Source organism: Microtus pennsylvanicus, chromosome 3 (genome assembly GCF_037038515.1).
Source record: "Microtus pennsylvanicus isolate mMicPen1 chromosome 3, mMicPen1.hap1, whole genome shotgun sequence".
Taxonomy (NCBI): Eukaryota; Metazoa; Chordata; class Mammalia; order Rodentia; family Cricetidae; genus Microtus; species Microtus pennsylvanicus.
In genome coordinates, this window is record NC_134581.1 from 116,726,110 (window position 1) to 116,749,451 (window position 23,342).

The following is a 23,342-nucleotide window of genomic DNA, read 5'->3' on the forward strand; positions in this document are numbered from 1 at the left end:
TATATGCACAATTTTTCCAAATGTATTATATATTCTTAGCTGGGAATCTATACGTATTTATAGTTCAACTCCATATGTAAGTAAGTACATCTTTTTAAAGCTTTATTTTATATATTACTTATTTAGAGTTTTAGTTTGTTCCTTGAAACAGGGTTTCCCTGTGTAGTTTTGACTGTCCTGGAACTCACTCTGAAGACCAGCAACCTGGACTCAGGCTCAGAGATGCCTCGGCATCCCAGAGTGGCTGGTTGAAGGTGTGTGCCACCTCGGCCTGGCTTGAAGTTTTTATTTATCAGTATGTGCACTACCTGCAGAAGTCAGAAGAGGGGGTCTGGCTGCTGTGAACCACCAGATGTGATGCTAAGAACAAAATTCAGGTCCTCCACAAGTCCTCTTTATGACTGGACTGTGTCTCCAATCTAAAACACATACTTCTAAACTGTGAGGAACGAAAGTTTCGGAAAGGATGTACCGATGTTATATATATTACACTATTCATGTAATGGACACAATTACAGATTTTAGTATCCTGGTGGATGTGGCATCATGAAACTGAGGTATCATATTTGTGCCAAACACCCTGTAGAACAGTCATCTGTGTAGAAACATGTTTAGAGTAAAAAGATGGAATAGTGATTGGGTTTGAGTAGTTTGTCCACTTATTTTTGGATAGCAGCCTTTCCAAACACAAGAAATGGTTATGTCTTTCGATTTGCTTGTAGCTTTGGAGAATAAAAACAGAAACAATTTCCTGGTAGAAGAGCGGGAGCTAAACACCTCAATTTGTCACAATGACAGCGCTTACCTCTCGACCTCACTTCTGAAGCAGCAGCCACTGAGTAAAGACTGGAGTCGAGGTAACCTCTCAGGAAGACACCTCCGCCCCATCATTTCTGGGATTTGGAGACTAAAGCAGACACGCGGGCCAAAGGAAAATCCGGCCTGCCCACCTGACATCAGCGTGGACACCGCTGCAGGGACTTTCCCTGAGGAAAATTGCTCCAGGCCTGCAGGAGGGGGCTGGACGCTCCTGAGCCCTGCTGAGAGACTGTAGAAGGCGGGACTGCGGAGGGCGGGGCCTATGGAGGGCGGGGCCTGCGGAGGGAGGGGGTCAGCGAGGGAGGGGCCTGCGGGGGCGGAGCACGCGGAGGGAGGAGCTTGCAGAGGGCGGGGTTGTCAGGGGAGGAGCCTGTCGAGGGAAGGGTCTGTGGAGGGAGTGGCCTGCAGAGGGCGGAGCCTGCGGAGCAAGAAGCCTGCAGAAAAAGAGCCCGGCAGGGGCGGGGCCTGTTGAGGGCGGGCATGAGGAGGAGGGGCATGAGGAGGGCGGAGTCTGGGAAGGGTGGGGCCTGAGAAGGGAGGGGCAGTCCGGGTAGGGTCCTGCAGGGGAGGCCCCGGCCGGGAGAGGCCGGCCGAGGAGCTTGGTGGAGGGAAAAAACACCGAAGGAGAAGCGGCGGAGGGCGGGTCCGCCAAGGGAGGAGCGCGGAGCCCGGAGGAGGGCGGAGGAAGGTCCACCCCGGCGCGACCGCAGACCCGACCGACGGGCTCCCGGGGACAGCCGGCACGGCCGGAACTGCAGCGGCCGCGCGGGAATGGGCCGCCCCGCGACCTGACGCCGCCGCTCCGCCAGAGCCATGGACGGGGACGCCATCTGCAGCGCGCTGCCTCCCATCCCCTACCACAAGCTGGCCGACCTGCACTACCTCAGCCGCGGCGCCTCGGGCACCGTGTCGTCGGCTCGCCACGCGGACTGGCGCGTGCGGGTGGCCGTGAAGCACCTGCACATCCACACACCGCTGCTGGACAGGTATGGGGTCCGGGGGAGGAATTGCCCTGACGGCGCCCCACTTTCCCGCTCGTCTCTCCTCCAAAAACCGGCAATCACGGCAGCCCATCAAAGCCTGTTTATTGAATCCGACGTGTGTTGATGCAGTGCTCGTGGCTTCGCTTTATTTTTAGCCGCAAGAGCTCTGGAGCTCTTGAAACAGGGCTCTCGGAAATGAAATAAAGTGTGAGTGCAAAATACACACCGGATTTTGAACATTTAGTCCTAAGAACAAAAATGTGCCGGTGTATTTATATTGGCTACATGTCAAAATACTTTTCTGGGGTCGCATATGTTTTCCACTCCGTATTTTTATTCATCAGTGCTGCTCCAGAGCTTGCCTGTTTTGGTGCGGTTTGGTTGGTTTTGTCTTGTTTGTGGCTTATTCCATGCTGTCATGAAGTTCAGATATCAGACTCTACATTAGCAGTTGTTGTTCGAGCTCTTACTTTGGAAGTCCTCAAAGGAAGTGTGCGCTGTTTTTGTAGCAGTAAATTGAATTCAAAGATTGTCAAATGGTCAAAAATAATGAATATAAAAAAAATCTGACCGCCTCATGTTCTGATATTCTTTGGGTCCAGTTTCCACATCAGGAAAAAGAAAGAAAGAAAAAAGCGTTGGTTTCTGTTTCCAGGAAAACATCACAATTACATACCATGGCTTTGTGACTGTGTGTGTTAGTCAATGGGTCTAGTCAGTAGTCTTGTGCTTTCCTTTTATCGGGAATTTAACCAGACATCCGTGGTTGCCACGTTCTCTTCTGGATCTAGCATGAAAATGCAGAAGGCATAGCAGCTCCATTGGCCAGAGGCTGTTCATGTCTGGTGTGAGGTCAGATCTGACATCAGATACCTCTTCTGACTTCATCCTGTAGCTTCCCCCTCCCACCCCCCCACCGTGGGCTAGATCTCATTGTAGTTTGGAACACTGAAACTTTTTGTGTACCTTGATCCAGACTCAGGAATGTACAAGGTGTAGTGCCTGTTCATAGTGGGCCTCACAGTCCTTGAGCCAGTGCTGGTGTTTAAGTAAGTCAGCTCTAAAAGGAGGTTGGTCAGAAGCCAAGTAAACAAATATTCTTTGGATATGTAGCACTCAGAGACCACTAAGTATACCAAAGCTAGCTGATTTCTCACTTTGGAGTCTGCTTTTCAAGGTTTTTATTTACCCAAGCTTTGTGCTCTTTATGGGCCAAGGGATAAAGTTGAAGTTTCTTTTTCCATCTTCCCCAGCCACGTCACTGTACAGTTTTCTTGAAATGGACAGGAAATTGTCTTCTTAAGAGCAACAAAATCCTGGGACCATACTGCACTGGTTCTTTTCTCTTGTTGCCTAAGATCTTAACAAGCGCACAGGCCTGGGCTTATGCAATTGACTCGGCATGTCTTATTTCCTCATTTATAAAATATGAATAATTAACACGTATGTGTATTATTGTCTCTACTGTAGATAAAGTACCCATTGTTCTTTAAGATGACCTGTAAGGAAAATAAGTTTATGTGACGTTACATGTTATTTTAATGATTAATGAGTCCTTCTCTGTAACCAATGAATGGGCCTTCGTAGAGTTCTTCCTACCTTAATGGACCTCCTATTGGTTGTTCAAGTACCCTGGATATGGGGTAACTATTCCCTATTGAAATTTTGAGTTGGGTAATTTTGGTGATATAATTATTGAAACTGTCCTACATTTTTAGCTTTTTATAATTTTTTAATTTTATTTTCCCCCTCAGTCTTGTTGAAATCTAACCTGACAAACTGTCCAACACAGACCTTAGCGTACCAGGACTACAGTTTGAATCTGACTTAAATCCTGTCCCTTTGTATCATTGTGGTCACCAGAGGCTCATTCATCTTTCTAACTCTGGGTGCCCCTATGTGTAAGGCGAAGATGATGAAACTGGCTTTAGGTGTTTATGTGCATATAAAGGGGCTGACAGGAAGGAGGAATACATCAGACTTTTTCGTGTGTGTGTTTGTGTGTGTGTGTGTGTGTGTGTGTGTGTGCACATGTGTGTGTTAGTGTATACACATGTTGTATGTGGTGGTCCATGTGTATGATATGGAGGCCAACTTCAAGTGTTGTTCCTAAGAACCACCATTTATTTGGGGGGGGGTATTGTTTGGATTGTTTTATTGTTGTTGGCTTTTTTATGTGGATTTTGAAGAATGAAACGGGCCCTCCTGCTTGTATTACAGTCATTTCACCAATGGTCCTGTCTCCCAACGCCTTATTTCATGCTGTGGACAGAAGGAGGAAAGGGTGTCTTATGTGTACCCTCTCTGTGGATGTTTCTCACTGTCCAGCAGTCTTCAGGTTCATCCTGTAAGGGACCACACAGCAACTGTCTTGTTGACCCATATCTCTTGTGCAAATACAGAACTTGAGAAATTGGAGTCGAATTAAATGGGCCTCATGGATTGATATAACTGGTTTCCTTATAGTCAAGGTCAGAGACAGAGAAGAGATAAACTTTCCACTCCATGTTTTCTTGTAACCTCTTGAATTTAAAAACATAAAATCTGTTGCCTACTCAGAGAATAAATGACTTATGACCGTGGCTGGGTATGTGTCTCTGTGTCTCCGTCTGTGTTCTCAGCAGTCTTATCAGAAATGCCTGTTGCTTTTCTCATTTCAACAGCCGTCCATCTAGAGCTGGGTTTCTCAAGAGCCAGCATGAGCATCATCAGTTACCCAATAGGCTTCTCCTGGAAGTGTTTCTATTTATGTCATGGCTACCAACACCCATGCATCTGGACAGTTAAAAAAAAATGATGACGTCAATATAATTTCTCTTTCTTTGTATATTTTTAAAGCCCTTTACAGCCAGTTCGTCCCAGCATCTACCATTCTTCTCAGCCGGTGTTTTCTTCTTTCTTTCACTAGAACTTTATAGTTTCAGGCACTTCCTGCTTTGAGTCTAAATTGTTACAGTCTTCAAAACTGTTCCTTTTTCTGTTAATTCCATACACTGTGCCAGACAATTATCTTCACACTTCGTCTTACCGATTTCTCTCACTCAGGACCTCCGGTCACAGCCGCTCATCAGATGAAGTCCTGGGAAGTCTTAGGACCCTGGCATGTTTGCTTGACCATCCCTCCTTTTACACAGACTGCAGTTTTTACTTTCACTTCCTTAATTCACGTGGCACGTGGATGTTGAGCATCTACTGTGTTACTGGATAAAGTCCTGGGGAAGCCTTCTCTCTGGTGCTAAATTCTAGCCGTACTTCAGGTTCTACTGAGAGCCTGCATCGTTGAAGACTGTGCTGACTTTGCCTTGCTCAAAATCCTTTCCCCTCTGCATGCCCCATAGTTTGCTTTCCTTTTTCCTTTATATGTGTGTGTACGTATATATGTATATGTATGTAAGATATATGGTAGTTATCACTTTCTTCCTTGTATTTATTTTTCTTACGTGAATTATGGGCCTTGAAAGCAAAGATGCCTCTTTGTGTTTGTAGGCTCTGAAATACTAACTGTAACTCTATTTGTACTAAAAGTTAACCATTTACCTGTTTTATTCATGCCCAAGACATGGACACCAGGGATAGGGTATGAGTGCTTCCCTCTTCTCTGTTCTTTTCCTGAGTCTGGTGTGTAATTTCTCAGCGTTACTGACTTTGATATAGCTATCATCACCTCAGCCAGCGGTTCTCAACCTATGGATCATGACCCCTTTCATAGGGTTCACCGAAGAACAGCGGAAAACAAAGATAGTTACATTACGATTTATAACAGTAGCCAAAATTACAGTGAGGAAGTAGCAACAAAGTAATTTTATGGTTGGGGGTCACCACAACATGAGGAACTGTGTTAAAGGAGCCTTGCATTAAGAAGGTTGAGAACCACTGAGTGGTACAAATACATCTGCAATATTTAAACATTTTAGAATTCATGTTAGAAAACTTTTACATGGTGTATAACCATGGAATGTAACGTTATGCTAATCAAGTGTATTCCTTTTAGGATAAAATAATCTTAGTAATTGAATTAGCTCAGGCATCAGTCATTGTAACATAGGTCAGCTTGGGAAGCTTCCTCTCTCACGGCTCCTTCTCTTTCCTAGGAGAGGTGCAGTAATAACCGTGTGTAGTGCTTTTACCATCAGTGGAAAGTACAGTAATAACCATGTCCAGCACTTTTACCACCAGTGGTTTGTAGAAGCTATTTTGGCTGCTGTCTAAACAGACCAGTAGAATACACAGAGTGGATATTATCTCTGTTTTAAATGTGATGAAACTAAGCAACACAGAAGTTGAAAACTCACATAAGGCTACATAGCTAATTAATGAAAAAATCCAGGCTTAATTAATCTGTGGGCATGGTCATTGTATGTTTTTCATTATCTGAAATAATTATCCTTTTTTTTTCCTTAGTGAAAGAAATGATATCTTACGAGAAGCTGAAATACTACATAAGGCTAGATTTAGTTACATTCTTCCAATTTTGGGAATTTGCAATGAGCCTGAATTTTTGGGCATAGTTACTGAATATATGCCAAATGGATCATTAAATGAACTTCTACATAGAGTAAGTACTGTCTGTTTTCAGTGACTACAGTTATTATTTAGTCTGCTCAAGCTGTCTATAGTATTTTGTAGTATATCAATGAGTCAAGTAAGAATATGAAGCACCATTGAACTGATGAACTTCTACTTTCTGTGGCTTTGTTTGTGTTGTTACAAACTACTGTGGAGCTGGGCATGAATTTAAAGGTCCTAGATTATTTTGTATAGGTAACTAAGACATTCATACTAAATCCCAGTATACATATTATACTGTATATATAAATATATTCATGTACAGATAGGCATGGGGAATAGATGAGATGCGTTCAATATACTATATAACCAATTGTTAATCCATACTTTATATTAGCGACTATTTAGAAGCCATATTAAGTATTATTAGTTAATGGACCAAGTAAATCATCTTCAGTAACATTTTTCTATCTATAGCAGTTTGAACCATTACTAATTTTTTCAAGGTATGAGTTACTCTGTCTTTTATGCATGAATCCTATCAACAAACAAACTTAGGGGTCCACATTCTCGAAATACCTATATTCTATTTTTATTTTTGCGTGATCTTACACTGTGATTCCTTCCCGTGTGCATTTGCTTTCAGAAATCTTTTTAGGTCAGATGCCCCAGTTTATGAGGATTCAGGTTAATTAGGGCTGCACAATCACCTGAGGACACCTACGGCACGCCCACGTCACAGTGTAGCACAGCTTTCTGAGCAGTCGAGGGCAAGCGGGCACCACTGCCAGCCACTCATGGGGTGACTTCCTCTTTGTTTCAGAATACATCGCATTCTATCATGACTTGTGGCCATCTGAAACAAAGACGGACTGAAGTAACTGATGTCAGTCTGTTCAGGTTTGTGTGCCTGCCCCAGCAATCAAGGGACCAAGAGTCTGTAAAGCTCAATCTCTTTTCCGTTGTTTGGGAAATGAAGTTTAAGCAGAAATCCTAGTGTTCTCCTTCCACATCGTCATAGATACTGTGGCACCCAGATTTGGAGCCCGCTGGAAATTCTGTAGCCTCCCCTCCGCTAGGGATATTCCTAACTCTTAGATGTGACCGTAAGCTATAGAGTGAGTGGCCACTCTACCCTTGACTCCATGATGGAAAACCCCCATGTGACACTGTCATTCAAAGGCCCCATAGTGACTTTAAACTTCATAATACTTTGAAAAGTTGACTCGCTACAGACCAACAAAAGAGTCACTCACTCCAAGGTCCTGAGCTGGGCGTGTTTCCCGGGAGGTAATGATCCATGCTAGTGTTTCGTATTTCTTTTGGATCCTTAGTATGATGTCCTCAAAAATATGCCAGTTACTCACCCACAGCATCAGAAAGATCACTGAATAAAATGAAAATGTACAGAGCCTATAATATTATGAACCATTCCTACCAATTGATCACTGAAATGTAAGCAGACAGTTTCAGAAAGAATCCCAAGGCAATTTTGAAATTGTAGTTTTAAATTAATTTTTAAAAAAGGTCAAAATTTCCAACGAATAGTTTGGTATGTCAGAAGCAAATTATTATCTTTTTCTGTACGTACGTGTGCTTATGGGTATAAGTTATTCCGTGAAGCCACAGGCGTGAGCAGTGGGTGGAGTATAACCTTATGTGTCTGACCTTGTACGCCTACAAATAACTGAGTGGTGGCGGAGTGGACGCTTAAAAAAATCCCACACTAGCTCAGAACTGAGAGATAGATACTCATTTAGGGGGAAAACTCAAAAATCAGAATTCTCCGCTTGACCAGCTGAATCCAAAAGGAGTAGCCAGCCTGGAATGGAGCAAGGGGAACCTGAGAGAAAAAGGGTCACGCCCTAGTAGGCGGGCAACTACAAGCTGTAAAACTTCTGACAGCAACTGAGAGTTGTGCCGACTGCAGGACGAGGCAGTAATACCACGCAATTGCATGGCCAATATAAAAAGAAATACCACAACTATAGTCATTATAAACATCTCTAAAAATTCAAGTAAAATACAATAATATCAAACAAAATATCAATTGATACAATGTTAGAAAATTGAGCGTGTGTTTTATCTTAGTTTATAATCTATTTCCTCGTGAAATTCTTAATTTTTAACTGTTAAATTAAGGTAGTAATTTTTTGTTTTGTGTCTTTCACCCATACAAAGAAAACTGAGTATCCTGAAGTGGCATGGCCGTTGAGATTCCGCATCCTGCATGAAATCGCCCTTGGTGTGAATTACCTGCACAATATGAATCCCCCTCTCCTTCATCACGACTTGAAGACTCAGAATATCTTGTTGGATAATGAATTTCATGTCAAGGTAACTACTTTGGGGGGGGGGGGACTTTCTCTGAGTCTTTGTTCTTAATAATTCTGAGAAATCCTTTAGTGGCGTCTTCATTGCTGTCTTCAGCACCACCTCCCGTGAGGCTTGGGGCTGGGAAACCCAGCTGGATGCCTGAAGGAATGAAACCTCTCAGGCTGTGAAGATCCTGGAGGAGGAAGCTCCAGCTCCTGGCTTTTGAACATGATGCCAACATTTGCACTGGGACCTTCTAGAAGAAGGCTTTGCCACTTGGTCTGGGGCATTCGGTCCTTGGTATGGCCTGGCTGGTGTCAGCAATGTCCACTCAGTCAGGACGTCGTGGGCTCTCCACACCGGCCCCTTTCTCGCAGTGGTTCAGTTATTTCTTGTTGTTTGTGTGATGCAGGGTCTCACTATGTATCTCTGGCTGTCCCGAAACTCACAGAAGTCCTCCTGTCTCTGCCTTCTGAGTGCTGGGATTAAAGGTGTATGCAGCCACACCTAGCTTAAGGCTCAGTTATTCTTAAATTTTAGATATAGAATTTGCTACAAAATAGCAATTCACTGTTTCTTAATTAAAATTGTCAAAATATTTTCTATTTTGAAGTTAGTGTTAGAGTCATAGGATGTTATGAAGATAGTGCAAGGTGGCTCCATGTTCCCTTTACCCATTTCCCTGCATAATTAGACGCAGCCTTCAGATCGGAAACTGGACAGGAATGGGTGATCTTGAGCACTTTTCATAAGCCTCCTTGCCACCCACAGAGCCCCTCCACTGAAAAGCCTCCTGAATGAGCCCGTTTTCTAATTGGGTTGTTCATTTTCACCACTCAATTTTAAGAACCCTGTATATATTTTAAATATAAGTCCTTCATCAGATAATAATTTTCAGATATTTCCTTTCAAATACTTCTCCACAACTTCCGTTGTCAGCCATGTGTTTGTACTGACTCATGGAGAATGTGTGTGTGCTAGTGTGCACATGTGTGTGTAATCGTTGGCTATGCTAGCTGGCTAGTGACAGGAATCCTCCTGTCTCCAGTTCTCCGGTGCTCTGATCACATCCTGCCATGCCTGGAGGCGTTATGTGAGTTCTGAAGCCCAGCAGTGCTCTACCCCTGAGCTGGTCCCTAGGCCTGTTTTTATCCTTTTAACAAAGCCTGCCACCAAGAAAAATTTCGTCTTTGCTGAAGTCCCGTTTATCACCTTTGTCCCTTAAGTCATGCTCTTGCTATCACTGGTAAGCCCTGCTCCCTAACTCTAGGTAGTGACAGTGTTCCTCTGTGTCACCTCCTAAGGTTTCTTAGTGCTATGCTTAGTGCTATATTGAAGCCTCATGCTTTGAATTTGCTTTTGTGTACAGGGCAAGGTATACTGTAACCCTGTACAGAATGGGGGAACTCAAATGAGGAGTAACTGCAGAGGAATTAATAATACTCCTGCAGCTCACTTTATTTTTATCTAGCATTCTAGCTACCTATTTCTATAGCATACATTGTCAGAGGATGATTTTAAACATTAAAAATGTTCAAAGAAATACGTATTTCTCCATTACTTACTAGAGAAGTTGTAACAGTACCAGCTTTTAACACAGAAGTATGAGAAAAACTAATTTAAAAAAAATGACTGAATACACTTCCTTTTTCTTGAAATAAAATGGCAGTTTGGGAAGAGAAAGAAAGGTCAAGCTTGCAGCCCAACATTGCGGAGAAGGGGAGAGGGACTTGACTGAGGTTTCCCATTTCTCTGTAAGACCTTAGGTGAGCTGGGACTCTGTTCCCAGCGTGGCTGCTCCACAGAGAGGACACAGCGTCTGTACATGAACAACTGGACTTTCCCAGTAACCAGACGTCCTCCCTGCTTTCCTCCCTTACTTCAACCTCACGTTTTGTTGATAAATGTAATAAGTCCACTCTTCTTCAGTACAGCAGCCGTTCTGATATTTGGAGACAGCCGTGCGTCTGCTTCCCACCAGGATAGTCCCCTTTTCTCCGCTGAACCAGCTTTACCCTCTTCAGCCTTCATTCAGTCCCTTGTTGATACGAGTTTTATCCCCTTGCGCGATTTCATTGCATGCTTTGGTGTTAACTGCAAATTTTGATTCTTAGAACTAAACAAAATACGTCTGACATAATCTGATGAATGCAGAGTTGAACCAAAGTATGATTTTTGTAGTCCTAAGTACTTAGTAATAAGTTTCTTGGACAGGCATGGTAGTTGAATGCTGCCTGTAATTCCAGCACTTGTGAGGAGCAGGTGGGGGGGGGGGGATCAAGAGTTCAAGGTCAGCTTGGGTTACATAGCGAGTTTGAGGCCAATCTGAATGCATGAGACCCTGTCCCCAAAAAAAGAGACAAAAAGAAAGGGTTTTAGTAATTAACAGTTGCCACAGGTGTCATGCTGCAGAAAGTGGACTGCCGGCCGGAGGGCCCAGAGGTTGCTTTGATGTTTTGATGTCGTCCTTGTCATTTTTCACGTGTCATCATTTAAGCGTCCTCTCCTTATCGTGAACTTAGAATTCCTTTGTCCTACTGGACAGGTGTGGTCTTGTTTGGGAATTAGACTTGAGCCTCCCTTGACAGAGCAGCACAGCAGCCCTAAGAACCTCCTGACCACGAGGACCAGCTCTTTTGTTAACTGTACTTTTGGGAAGTCATCCTTCAGCTTTTTAGCCATGTTCTGGTAGGAGCCATTGTTCTTCCTCCTCAAGACTCCTAGGGGAGCCCTTGCTTGGCTGCTCTTCCCAAGGTCCTCATGGTTCAGGCCATCACACAGCCAGTCTTTCTGCCTTATGCCACCTAGCTCTCCTCTGTGTCCTGTTGTATCCTGTACCCTATGCTTCCCCGTGATAACTTCTCACCAGCTGGCATGACTTTCTTAATTACCATGATTAATTTGATGGCGTGACTGTCTGGTCACACCTATTTCCTCTTGTGAAAGAGTCTCATGCAGCCCAGACCGGCTGGTCAGTTAGACTGAAGATTCATGAAGAAAACAGTTTAGCCCAGATTAGTATCTACTACATGCCTAGCACATGCTGTATAGAAGCATCCCATAATTAAAGTGAGCAAATGAGTTCATTTCAGATCTTCTGCATGTAATAAATACATCTCCTCAGTTAATAGTCAAATATGTTATTGTGTAACTAGAGCAGCATATCTTATAGACGCTTCTAGAAACACCTAGCTTGGTGATACAGTAGCAAAGCTACCAAAGAAATCTGTCTTCTTTTATTCTATTATTTGCGGAATGCCTCTGTTATGTGCAGTGTGAAATTGAGCACTGGTGTTTTGTTTTGTTGGTTTTTCAAGATAGGGTTTCTCTGTGTAGCCCTGGCTGTCCTGGAATTCTATCTGTAGACCAGGATGGCCTTGAACTCAGAGGTCCACCTGCCTCTGCCTCCCAAGTGTTAGGATTAAAGGTATGCGCCACCACCACCTTGCGAGCACTGATCTTTGTAATTTGCTTTCCATAAATTCTTGCTGACTTCTACATTTTCCAATCACTTTTAAAGTTTCCCTTTCAATAACTTAAAGTACCCCTTTACAAATTCTTTAAAGGCTTTTTAATCAGGTTTAAGGAATAGGTTCTAAATAGGATATAGACTTACAAAGTCAACACTTTTTTTCCCCTTCTTTAGAACTCATACTGACATGACTTTTTAAATGTTTTTGCTTTCAATTATTAGTTGGTATACATGTAACTGGAATGTACTAGGCTGATTCAGTAATGCATACATTAGTAATGGTGACTAGCTCATATGGAGAAGGTGTCATGTCACAACAGATGCTCTTCTGAATAATTCCCTAGAAAGACTAGTTTGATGAGTTACCTCAACACACTTCTGTTGGATGCTTTATCCCCAGCTACAGATGAACAGTGTAGGACACAGAGAAAGTAAACAACTTCCTTGGGGTTATACAACGGATTAAATGGTAGAAGCCTCCACTCCAGAACCCAATGTTCGTAACTGAAGTTTCATTATCTTCACTTTCCACTGTCTGACAGTTTATCTCCTCTTGGTCTTTTCATAGTTGCTGTTTCTTAAGCTTTTAGGAAATGTGTGAAAGGTTGTGCAGTCTGTGTTTGATGGTCCAGGATCCACAATCTTTATCTCATTCATCTCAACACAGATTATAAAGTAATTCTTCCGTTAAAAAAAATACAAAAACACAAGATATAAATACTCAAAATACCAATTATCCTGAATAAATCCCATCCACTTTTTCAATTTCTTCTGTGTGTATTGTAATGGTAAAAGTAAAATGCTGCAGATTCCCAAGTGGCTGCAGTGGGCAGCGGGCACGAGACCACAGCAGGCCAGAAAGGCAGCCACCCCAGGCAGGGAGCCACGCAATGAGGGCCAATGGGTCCTAGGCAGGGAGCCTAGGCAGTGAGTCACATGGTGGGTGAGAGACCAAGATGGATAGGCACACCATGCAGAGTGAGGTTGGATATTTATTTAGTGAGGAAGGAGAGAAGGGGAAAGAGCAGAGAGAGGTAGACAAAGAGGTTGGGGGGGAGGAGAGGAGCCACGGCAGTAGCTACCTCTTTGGGAGAGAGAAAGAAAGGAAGGGCTCAGACTGGAAGCAGAAGGAAGATCTATCTGCCTTGGCAGTGGGGATGGGGGGAGAGGGTGGGGCTTGTCTCTTAAAGGGACAGGACAGACCATTACATGTATTATAAGTCTAAGTAATTTAAATGTCTTTATAAAATTTTCCTGTACTCCTTTGCCCACTAAGTAACATTTCTGGTCTTACATTTTACCTTTTATTTTTAAAAAGTAAGAAACCTTTTAAACATTAAGAAAGTTATATAACCTATATAAATTACAAGAGAAAGAAAGCTGTAAAGGACATACTTAAAATAAAACATGCTTACCATTGGTCAGTTCTTTAGCTGTGCATTCTTGTAGGGGTACACGGTGTGATACGTGCCATCCAAAACAGCTCTTAATAGTGAGCAAAAAGCATATAGTGGTGACTTCTTACTATTGTAACATTTTACTTATTTTGAAATCTAATTTGACACTAATTTTAGAACAAGAATAATACCATGTAAACTTGGCCTGGCAAACTGTCTTGTTCCTTCTTCAGAACCCATGTGAAGGAAGGAGGGAACTGTCCTGAAATTGTCCTTTGACCTCCCCAGCCACATCCTTACACACCCATGAACAAATGAATAAATTTAGCAAAAAGAATTTTTGTTTGTTTGGTTGGTTTTGGTTTTGATTTTGGAGATAAGGTTTCTTTGTAGCTTTGGAACCACTCCCTCTGTAGACCAGGCTGGCCTCGAACTCTGCCTTCCGAGTGCTGGGATTAAAGGCATGAGTCACCACCCTGCACAAAAAGAATTCTTAAAGACCATTTGTAAGCAACGTTCAGTCTATTGTATGGCTTATGAGGAGAAATATTGGTGGTGGGGGATTGGAAAACACAGCCTACCCTAAAGCTTCATTCCATAAAAAAAAAATATTCATTATGTATATTCTGATCCTGAAACAATTACTTTACCTTAAAAATGTGTGATATTCTGTTACAAACCTTATCAGTGTATAATCATCTAGAGTTATTGGGCATAGCACTATGGTATGTAATTTGTTAAGAGGCTGTGGAATGTTAACAGTATATAGCTTTTCTTGGGACTGATAGCCATTACAGATGCAATATATGAAAACAAAGGTAGTTAACTCTTGGACATTTTAAAGTAAAAAAGATCTAAAATTTTAATTCATCTCTTTCCTCTTACAGATTGCTGATTTTGGTTTATCAAAATGGCGCATGATGTCGCTCTCTCAATCACGAAGTAGCAAATCTGCCCCCGAAGGAGGAACAATCATCTATATGCCGCCTGAGAACTATGAACCTGGACAGAAGTCGAGGGCCAGCGTGAAGCACGACATATACAGGTACCGGGATTGCTTTAGTTTTATCAGAAACGTAAGATTAAGCAGCCAGATTTTTCAACTATATTTTATAATGAGATTTTCTACTTATAACTTATGATAGAATTAAATCAGAGGCCACAATGGTTGATATTTTTCAAATTAAACATTTTGCTTTAAGTGATTTCAGCATTGTTTAAAGATATGAAGGTGTATATTTTGTCCTGTGAATGTGTAAAAATGCTCAGAGGTTTTTAGTGCCTTGGGAAAGCATGGAGAACAGTCCATAACCTTTGGTCATGGTTACTTATACATTGCTCAGTTTTAAGAGAAGTAAGCAAACTGTTAAACCTACTAGGGATGTTTTTATTTAAATCATCCCTTATATTTACATATGGATCCTTTATACAGCAAATTAACATGCTTAATATAATTATGGTTTCATATTTCATTTGCAGCTAGTTGTAACCTCACAATGCAGTAATAGGCATAATTTATTGTTTTTAATATTGCTTCTTTGACCAGAGAAAAAGAGGATTACAATTTATTATGCACAGAATTAGAGTATGGGCACTTTTACCTCATGAGCAATTCACGTCTGTCTCTAACCTGCCAAGGAATAAAATCAGGCTTACTACATTTATTTTAAATACCTTCTATAGCTCTTTTTAACAACTTTTGCTAACTTTGATAAATTAACAGTAAAAATGAAGCTGCTTTTGGTAGTAAATGGTATGTCTTGACTAGAAAATTACATCATCAGCTGATCTACAGCTTCTGTCAAGAAAGGACTTTTTTACACTTCTCCTTCAGTCCATGGCAGCCAGTTCGTGTCAGTGAGCACCTGGCTCAAATATCCTTCACTTTCATATTATTGTTTGAAAAAGAATGTTTCTTCTGTTGTTCCCTGATAGCTTTCGTTCATTGATATGAGGTGCCCAGTAAGGAGGAACAGAAGGGATTTGCTTCTGCTACATAAAGATTACATAGTCCAGCTGGCCTGATTCTGTAAAGACAGACCGTTTGGTTTGGCTTGGCTTGAGTTGGTTTGATTTGATTTGGTTTGGTTTGGTTTGAGATGGTTTGGTTTGATTTGGTTATTTTCCTGGATTGAGAGGTGCTGTGGTTTCTGTCATTGTATATAAATGCTGAACTGCACTGACTGGTTTGCAAGTGTTAAACCAACCTTGCATATCCGAGATGAAACCAGCTTGGTGAAGGTATATGATCTGCTTAATGCATTTTTTAATTTGATCTGCAGAATTTTATTGAGTTTTTGCATATATGTTCATCAAGGAAACTGGACAATAGTTTTCTTTTTCTGTTGTATCTCTATCCAGTTTTGCTATCAGTTCAGTGCTGGCTTCATGGAATGGGTTTGATAGGTGTCACTTTCCTTTTCATTTATGAAACAGTTGCAAGAACACTGGCATTGCCTCTTTTTTTAACTTTTTTAAACGCCTGATAGAAAGGCATGCCTGGTGATGTATGTCTTTAACCCCAGCACTCAAGATGTAAAAGCAGGTGGATCTCTGTGAATTCAACCCAGCTTAGTCAACAGAGTGAGTTTCAGGACCTCCAGGGCTACAGAGACAATCTGTCCCAAAAAAGCAAAATGCTTGGCAGTTTGATGTTGAATCCATCTGATCTTGAGATTTTCTTTGTTAGGAGACTTTTCTGTGATGTGTCCTAGTGTGTGTGTTTGTGTGTATTTGTTTGAATGTATGTATATGTGTGTGTTTTTGTATGTGTATGTCTTGATTTAATTTTGGTGGTAATATATATCTAAGAATTTACTGTTTCTCCTGGATTTTCCAGGTTTTTTTAAATGAGTCTTCTAAGCCCTCCCTAATGAGTCTTTGAATTTTATTGGAAACAAAAAAGTAGACTTCCTTTTTCATCTGTGATCTAATTAATTTTGCTCTTCTTCTTTTAGCTATTCAGCTAAAAGTTTGTCTGTCTTATTTATGTTTTTATAGAACCAACTTTTATTGATTCTGTGTGTAGTTCTCAGATGGAAAAGATGGCTGAGCTGTTAAAGGGTAGACTCACACTGAAACATTTTATTTTTTGTCTCCATTTCATTAAGTTCTGTGCTGATCTTTATTATTTCTTGTTGTCCAGTGCTTTTGAGTTTGGATTGTTCTTGTTTTTGTTTTGTTTATTCATTTGTTTACTTGTTTATTTTGTAGTTTTGCTTTTCGAAACATGATTTCTCTGTGTAGTCCTGGCTCTCTGTCTGTATTCCAGGCTGGCCTCGAGTTTGGAGATCCACCTGCCTCTGCCTCCAGAGTGCACACTACGGCCACCTGACTAGGTCGCGCATTTTATTTACTTCCTGATGTACTTCGTTGGGTTATTTGAGATCTTTCTGATTTTTTAAAGCACTCATAGCTACAAATGTTCCTCTTACAAGTACCTTGAAGTTGTGTATTCATTTTCATTTGATACTAAGAATTTCTTCTCTGACTCCCTGAAAGACTCAGCAGTAATTTTTTTTTTAATTTTTTTTTATTGATAAAAGAAGAATAAAGAAAAAAAAACAAATTTCCACCTCCTCCCAGCCTCCCATTTCCTCCCCCTCCTCCCACTCTTCTCCCCTTCCTCCCACTCTTCTCCCCCTCCTCCCACTCTTCTCCCCCTCCTCCCACCCCTCTCCCCTTCCCCCCACTCCTCTCCCCCTCCCTCTCCAGTCCAAAGAGCAGTCAGGGTTCCCTGCCCTGTGGTAAGTCCTAGGTCCTCCCCCCTCCGTCCAAATCTAGGAAGGTGAACATCCAAACTGGCTAGGCTCCCACCAAAGCCAGCAGCAGTAATTTAAGAGTTCATTCTTTAGTCTCCATGTATTTGTATAGTTGGATAGTTTCTGTAGATTTTCTCTCCACGTGTTGATGTATAATCATATTGCACTCGGAGCTGAAAAGACAGAAGAGGTGATTTTGGCTTCTTTGCATTTGCTTAGACTTGCTTTGTAGCCTAGAGTGTGGTCTGTTGTAGAGACGGTCCTTGAGCTGCTGAGAAGAACATGTATTCTGTTTCAACTGGACGGAACATTCAGTAAACATCTGTTCAATTCATTGACCTATGATGTACTCCAACTCCCAAAATTCTTTATTGATTTTTAGCTTGACTGGTCTACCTATTGTCTGATTGAAACCACCCACTATTATTGTTTCAGAAATCAAGCCTTTGTGTCCATTCATCCGTGTTATGAAGTTAGGAGTGCCAGAGTTTGCTGCATGCACATTTACAGCTATGACTTCTTCTTGGTGAAGTCAGCCTTTCCTTGTCTCTTCTGACTAATGCTGGATGGAAGTTGGCTCTATCACCAGGCTAACTACTTCATTTTTGATAGTTTGTTTTCTCTTCACCAATAGGTATGATTCTCGGAGACAGTAGAAAGTAGGCTCTTGTTTCTTAATCCAGGCCACACTGCCTCCAGCAAGGCCAGTTGAGGTCGTTTTCATTTAAGGTTACAACTCGGGGATACTTACTAATTCTGTAGTCTTGTTGGCTGTTTTTCCAGTAGCGCGGGTTAGTGTTTGTTCTGTACTTTCTCCCTTATTTGTATCAGGAACTTGAAAACAGACTAATTTCAATGTGCTCACCATTTGCTTTGTGAGTTAGGTTTTATATTAAGCTCTATAAGGGGGAAAGTGAGGGAATAATTTTCCTTGGTTTAGGTGGGATTCTGTAATCCTCATTTTCCTCAGAGTATGTGCTGACACCTGATCAAGTTCAGGTGTCCTTTCTGAGTACGTAACTCACGTGAAGATACTGCAGAATTTCTATTTTCTTCTCATTTATTTCAAATGTAAACTCTGTTCAGCTTAACTAGGTGGCTTGTAGCTGAAATGTAATGGTTGTCAAACTCTTCACACTAGGAAAAGACTGTACTGAAACCAGGAAAAGTCAGAAGAATGGTGCAATACCAGAAAAACTTCTTTTATTGCTCTTAGTTTTGTGTGAAAACCAGGGACATCTGATTAGAAGTTACATTTTATCTAGATGTTCAGAGTAACTTAAGTTATCACAAATATTTATCCTGGTATGTAGCACTAAGCCATTTTTGTGGTAACTTCATATTTTTAATTAAAATTAATTCCTTTTTAAAACAAAGGTTAATTCCCTTTCAGACATGCATTAATATTCACTTCCCTGACTATAGATGGTGATTCCTCATAGAACATTTCATTACCTGTCATCTTCAGAAATGGTTTCATTTTTAAATAATTTTACTCCAGTTTATTGTACAAGGTCCACTTATGATATATAACTTTTTAATTTAAACAGCTATGCAATTATCATGTGGGAAGTCTTATCAAGAAAGCAGCCTTTTGAAGGTACGTATGCCCTTGATTTCCTTATTCCAGAAGACATGGAGATGTTGGTGCACATTCAGAGCTATCTAAAGCTCGTCAGATTTTAAACATACCTGCCATTCATTGTGTACACAAACCACAAAAACCTAACAGCTTTTCAGTTATGCATCCACTGCATGCTACAAAGGACGCTAGATTAAGGATCAGTCGTGAAGAGTGTACTTGACTTAAGGACAAGAAGAATCTAAACTCTAGTTCTTTTGTGGTCAAGCCACAAAACCTCAAGTCTTTATTTTTATTCTTTTCAAAGTGAGATTTTAATTATTATTCCTCTCTAAATACCAACAAATGTTGAAAAATAATCTTTGTCTTCCCCAGATAAACTGGAGTTTTTTTTAATTTGTAATATTCTGCTTGTTATGTAATGAATACTCTCAGCATTCGGTGGCTCAGCAGATAACATTCATCTCTCGTTCATATTAACTCTCCCTGACTTTCCCTTGTTGGCTGTGCTCAGCTCTGCTGAGCTCTGCCTGGCTCAGCTCTCCTCATGTCCCATGAGAGGCGAACAGGCCTGGCGCTGTCTGGCAGATATGTCCTCTTGCAGGAAAGGGCATTATGAATTGGTCTGACACTTTAAGATCACCTCATCTTTATCTGACTAGTGTTAGGAACATCCTTCCGGTTAATGAAATGTATTTGTTTTGACAGAGGTCACCAATCCTTTGCAGATCATGTACAGTGTGTCCCAGGGACGTCGGCCTGACACGAGCGAGGAGAGCCTGCCATTTGACATTCCTCATCGCGGTCTCATGGTCTCTCTGATACAGAGTGGCTGGGCACAGAACCCAGATGAAAGGCCGTCTTTCTTGAGTGAGTGGACAGTTGTAATCTGAACCTTATGTTATAGAAATTGTTAGTATACTATAACTATTCCTTGAAAAACTATGCCGATCTGAAACTGTTCCATAAATTACTTTGCTCTTGTCATTCGTTGTATTTATACGTAGGTAATTGCTTCTAAAGATCTGAGAATTCCTAACAGAAAGTGAAATTGTTTGATAGGGGTAGCATTCCGTTCACTTAGTGAACACCTGCCTCAAGCTGTCTCCTACTGGATGAGCACAGGGAGCAGAGAAGAAAACGACATCTCGGGAGTGGCATTCTCCTGGAGAAAGTGCTGAGAAAACAAGTGGATACATATGACACAGGTCACGACAGAGGTCATGAAGTCAGTCCTGCAAGGAAGCACACGCAGCAATAGCACAGAGAGAGTGGGGGGAGGGGCTGCCTGACACCTGAAACAGAGCGCGTCCTTCACAGACTACAGAGAAAGTTGCTCCAGCAAAGCAAGCATCCAGAGTCAAGATTCTGAGACTAGAAAAGGAAAGTGTTTTGTGTTTTCAAGGAATAAAGAGACAGCCCATGTCGCTAATAGCGAACCAAGATTATGGTAAAGATGCCCTAGAAAGCAAAGGAGAAGTGCTCGTCACAGCTCGAAAGGAGAGATGCTTGCCACGCTCAGAGCTGGATTCCAAGCACGGTGACAAACCATTCTCACAGTCTCTTCTGGAGACAGTGTGATCTAATTTAAGTTCAGGTCAAAATCACTTGTGACTGCTGTATGGGGAAGTGACTAGGGGAGGCCAGAGAAGAACAAAAAAGCAGTTAGGAAACTCCCTCAGTAATTCTAGTTAAGGTAATAATTCTGGTCAGAGAAAAATTACTCAGAATTAAGATACATTTCAGAGGAAGAACGATCAGGCCTCTGAATGTAAACAGGAGAAAATCTTAAGACCTCAGTTAGGCAGAGTTCTTAGATTCGAATCCAATCTAAAAATTTTTCACTAGACAAATAAATGTGGAGATTGAACTTTAAAATAATTATAACTTTGTACTCGAAGTCCCAGGCTGAGGAGCTGGCGCAGGGGAGAAACTGTGTTCCATACAAGCCTGAGGACTCTCAACACCCATATTATCTGTCCCGTGTGCCCTGCTGGTGTGCAGCCTGCCTGTAATCCCAGCACTTGGGAAGTGGGAATCCGGTCCCCAGAACAAGCTGACTAGCTGGACTTGCCAAAAATGGAGAGCTCTGACTTCAAGGGAGAGACCCGGCCTCTGTATATAAGGTGTAGAGCAACCAAGGCAGCCAGTGTGAAGTGCTGGACTTCGTAGTCACACATGCATGCAAGACAGCCAGTGTGAAGTGCTGGACTTCGCAGTCACACATGCATGCAAACAGTGTGTTTACATCCCACACACACATACTTGCAGAAGTAAATAAACTGCTAAAATATGAAAGGACAAGATGCAGATGGTGGGAATATATTTGCATATCATATATCTATTGAAAGAACTTGTATGTGGAAATAAAAAGAATTCTGACTAATTCAGTAACAAGACAAATAATAAATTTTAAGAATTGGAGTTTCATCAGAGAAAATATACAATTGATGAAAAAGCATATAAAAGGGCTTTTTACATCACTAGGAAATACAAACAGTGAGATACCAATTGAAGCCCCATTAAAATAGCTACAGTAAGAAAGACAAATAATGACATATTGGTGTGATCGAAAGCAATGAAACCCTCAGGTATTGCTGATTGTGTATGCCTAATCATATAGGCATGCTTCATGTAACCAGCAAATAGAAGGAATTATAATTACTATTACTACTTTAACAACCATATAAACATTTTTATCCAAGGAAGAATCTAGGATTTATGATATAAAATCAAGCATCGCTAGCTCACTAGTAATCTAGACTAGATCACCCTAGATGGAGAATTTAGCCTGACAGCAAAGAATAAAATATCCATATTAGACCTCTGAGGCATTTCTCAGAAATTGTGTAAAGGAACAAGAAAATAGCAAAGGAAGGAAACACACGGTGTGGTGTCGTATGTCTAGGGAGGAGCCAGGAGGAAAGGAGAGCGTGGGCAGTCAAGGCTATCTGTAGTCCTGTGAGCAGGTCTCCAGCTGAGTGCAGCAGCAAGAGGCTAGAGCAGGAGACTCTGATGAACTCAGGAGTTTGAGGCCAACTTTGGTAATAAATATCCAAGTCCCTGATCTCAAAAAAAGAAGGAAAGATTTTCTGACACTCATCATTGGTAATCCGTACAAATGTAACTTCTTCTTTTGAAAGATTTTTTTTTTTTTTAGTTTTGTGTTCTAACTAAAAAAGATAGTTTTTTTTTAGTTTTGTATGTATCTGTGTGCATGTATGTACAGGTGCCTGCTGAGTCAGGAGGCCTTGCATCTCTCTGGAACTGGGGTGGCAGGCAGTTGTAAGCTGTCGGATGTGTGTTCTAGGAAGCAAACTTGGGTGCAGGAATAGAGTGTGCTCTTAACCGCTGAGCATCTCTTCAGCCCCACATGCAGTTTCATAGAGATGCGAGAACAGAAACTGGTGCTGATGTGTGCAAAGTAGATGTACTAGACATGCAGACCAGGAGGACACTTCAGACTTTACATGTGCTCTTTCCCTCCCTCTCGTGTGTGTGTGTGTGTGTGTGTGTGTGTGTGTGTGTGTGTGTGTGTGTGTGATGTGTGCAAAGTAGATGTACTAGATATGCAGACCAGGAGGACACTTCAGACTTTACATGTGCTCTTTCCCTCCCTCCCTCTCGTGTGTGTGTGTGTGTGTGTGTGTGTGTGTGTGTGTGTGTGTGGTGTGTGTGTGTGATGTGTGCTAAGTAGATGTACTAGACATGCAGACCAGGAGGACACTTCAGACTTTACATGTGCTCTTTCCCTCCCTCTCGTGTGTGTGTGTGTGTGTGTGTGTGTGTGTGTGTGTGTGTGTGTGTGTGTGTGATGTGTGCAAAGTAGATGTACTAGACATGCAGACCAGGAGGACACTTCAGACTTTACGTGTGTTCTCTCCCTCCCTCCCTCTCGTGTGTGTGTGTGTGTGTGTGTGTGTGTGTGTGTGTGTGTGTGTGTATGATGTGTGCAAAGTAGTTGTACTAGACATGCAGACCAGGAGGACACTTCAGACTTTACATGTGGGCAACTTTCGAGACTTGGTTCTTCCCTTCCTCCATGGTGCTGGGATCAGCTAAGGCAGTCAGGCTTGCAAAGCAAGCGCTTTTACCTGCTGGCCTCTTGCTGGCCCAGCCTTAAGAATTGTTCACACGTTGTGTCTTGTCAGACTCAAGTCCATTAGCAGATATGCAGCTTGACTGTCCTCCCCTACTCCTAGTCTGTGGCTTTGCATTTTTTTTTCTTAAGAATAACTGTTCTCTAGAGTACAATTTTCAAAATTGTTTTTGAAAGTCCAGTTGTCAGGTTTTTATGAATCTTATTTTTGATATCATATCTAAGAAATTTCCCTAACTCAAGGTTTTGAATATTTTCTCCTGTTTCTATTTAAGTGAATGGTCGATTTTGAGCCAATTTTTATGTATGGTGTATGGGAAGAATATAAATGACCTGTTTTTCTGTGGTTATCTAAATGTCTGAGTATAGTTTATTTTGAAAGACTGTCCTTGCCTTGTGGAATTTAA

At 41.7% G+C, this 23,342-nt stretch overlaps 1 protein-coding gene across 3 annotated transcripts in view; it reads left to right on the forward strand.

The window, feature by feature from the left end:
* Positions 1-1,365: 1,365 nt before the first annotated feature.
* Positions 1,366-23,342, forward strand: part of Ripk2 (receptor interacting serine/threonine kinase 2) — a 34,714-nt gene continuing 12,737 nt past the window's right edge. For all 3 annotated transcript variants that reach the window (XM_075966918.1, XM_075966919.1, XM_075966917.1), the window contains exons 1-6: positions 1,366-1,805; positions 6,204-6,357; positions 8,490-8,645; positions 14,381-14,538; positions 18,805-18,854; positions 19,545-19,706. In XM_075966918.1, the coding sequence (XP_075823033.1) occupies positions 1,633-1,805; positions 6,204-6,357; positions 8,490-8,645; positions 14,381-14,538; positions 18,805-18,854; positions 19,545-19,706 (853 nt within the window). In that variant the 5' untranslated portion in view covers positions 1,366-1,632. The remainder of the gene's footprint in view (positions 1,806-6,203; positions 6,358-8,489; positions 8,646-14,380; positions 14,539-18,804; positions 18,855-19,544; positions 19,707-23,342) is intronic.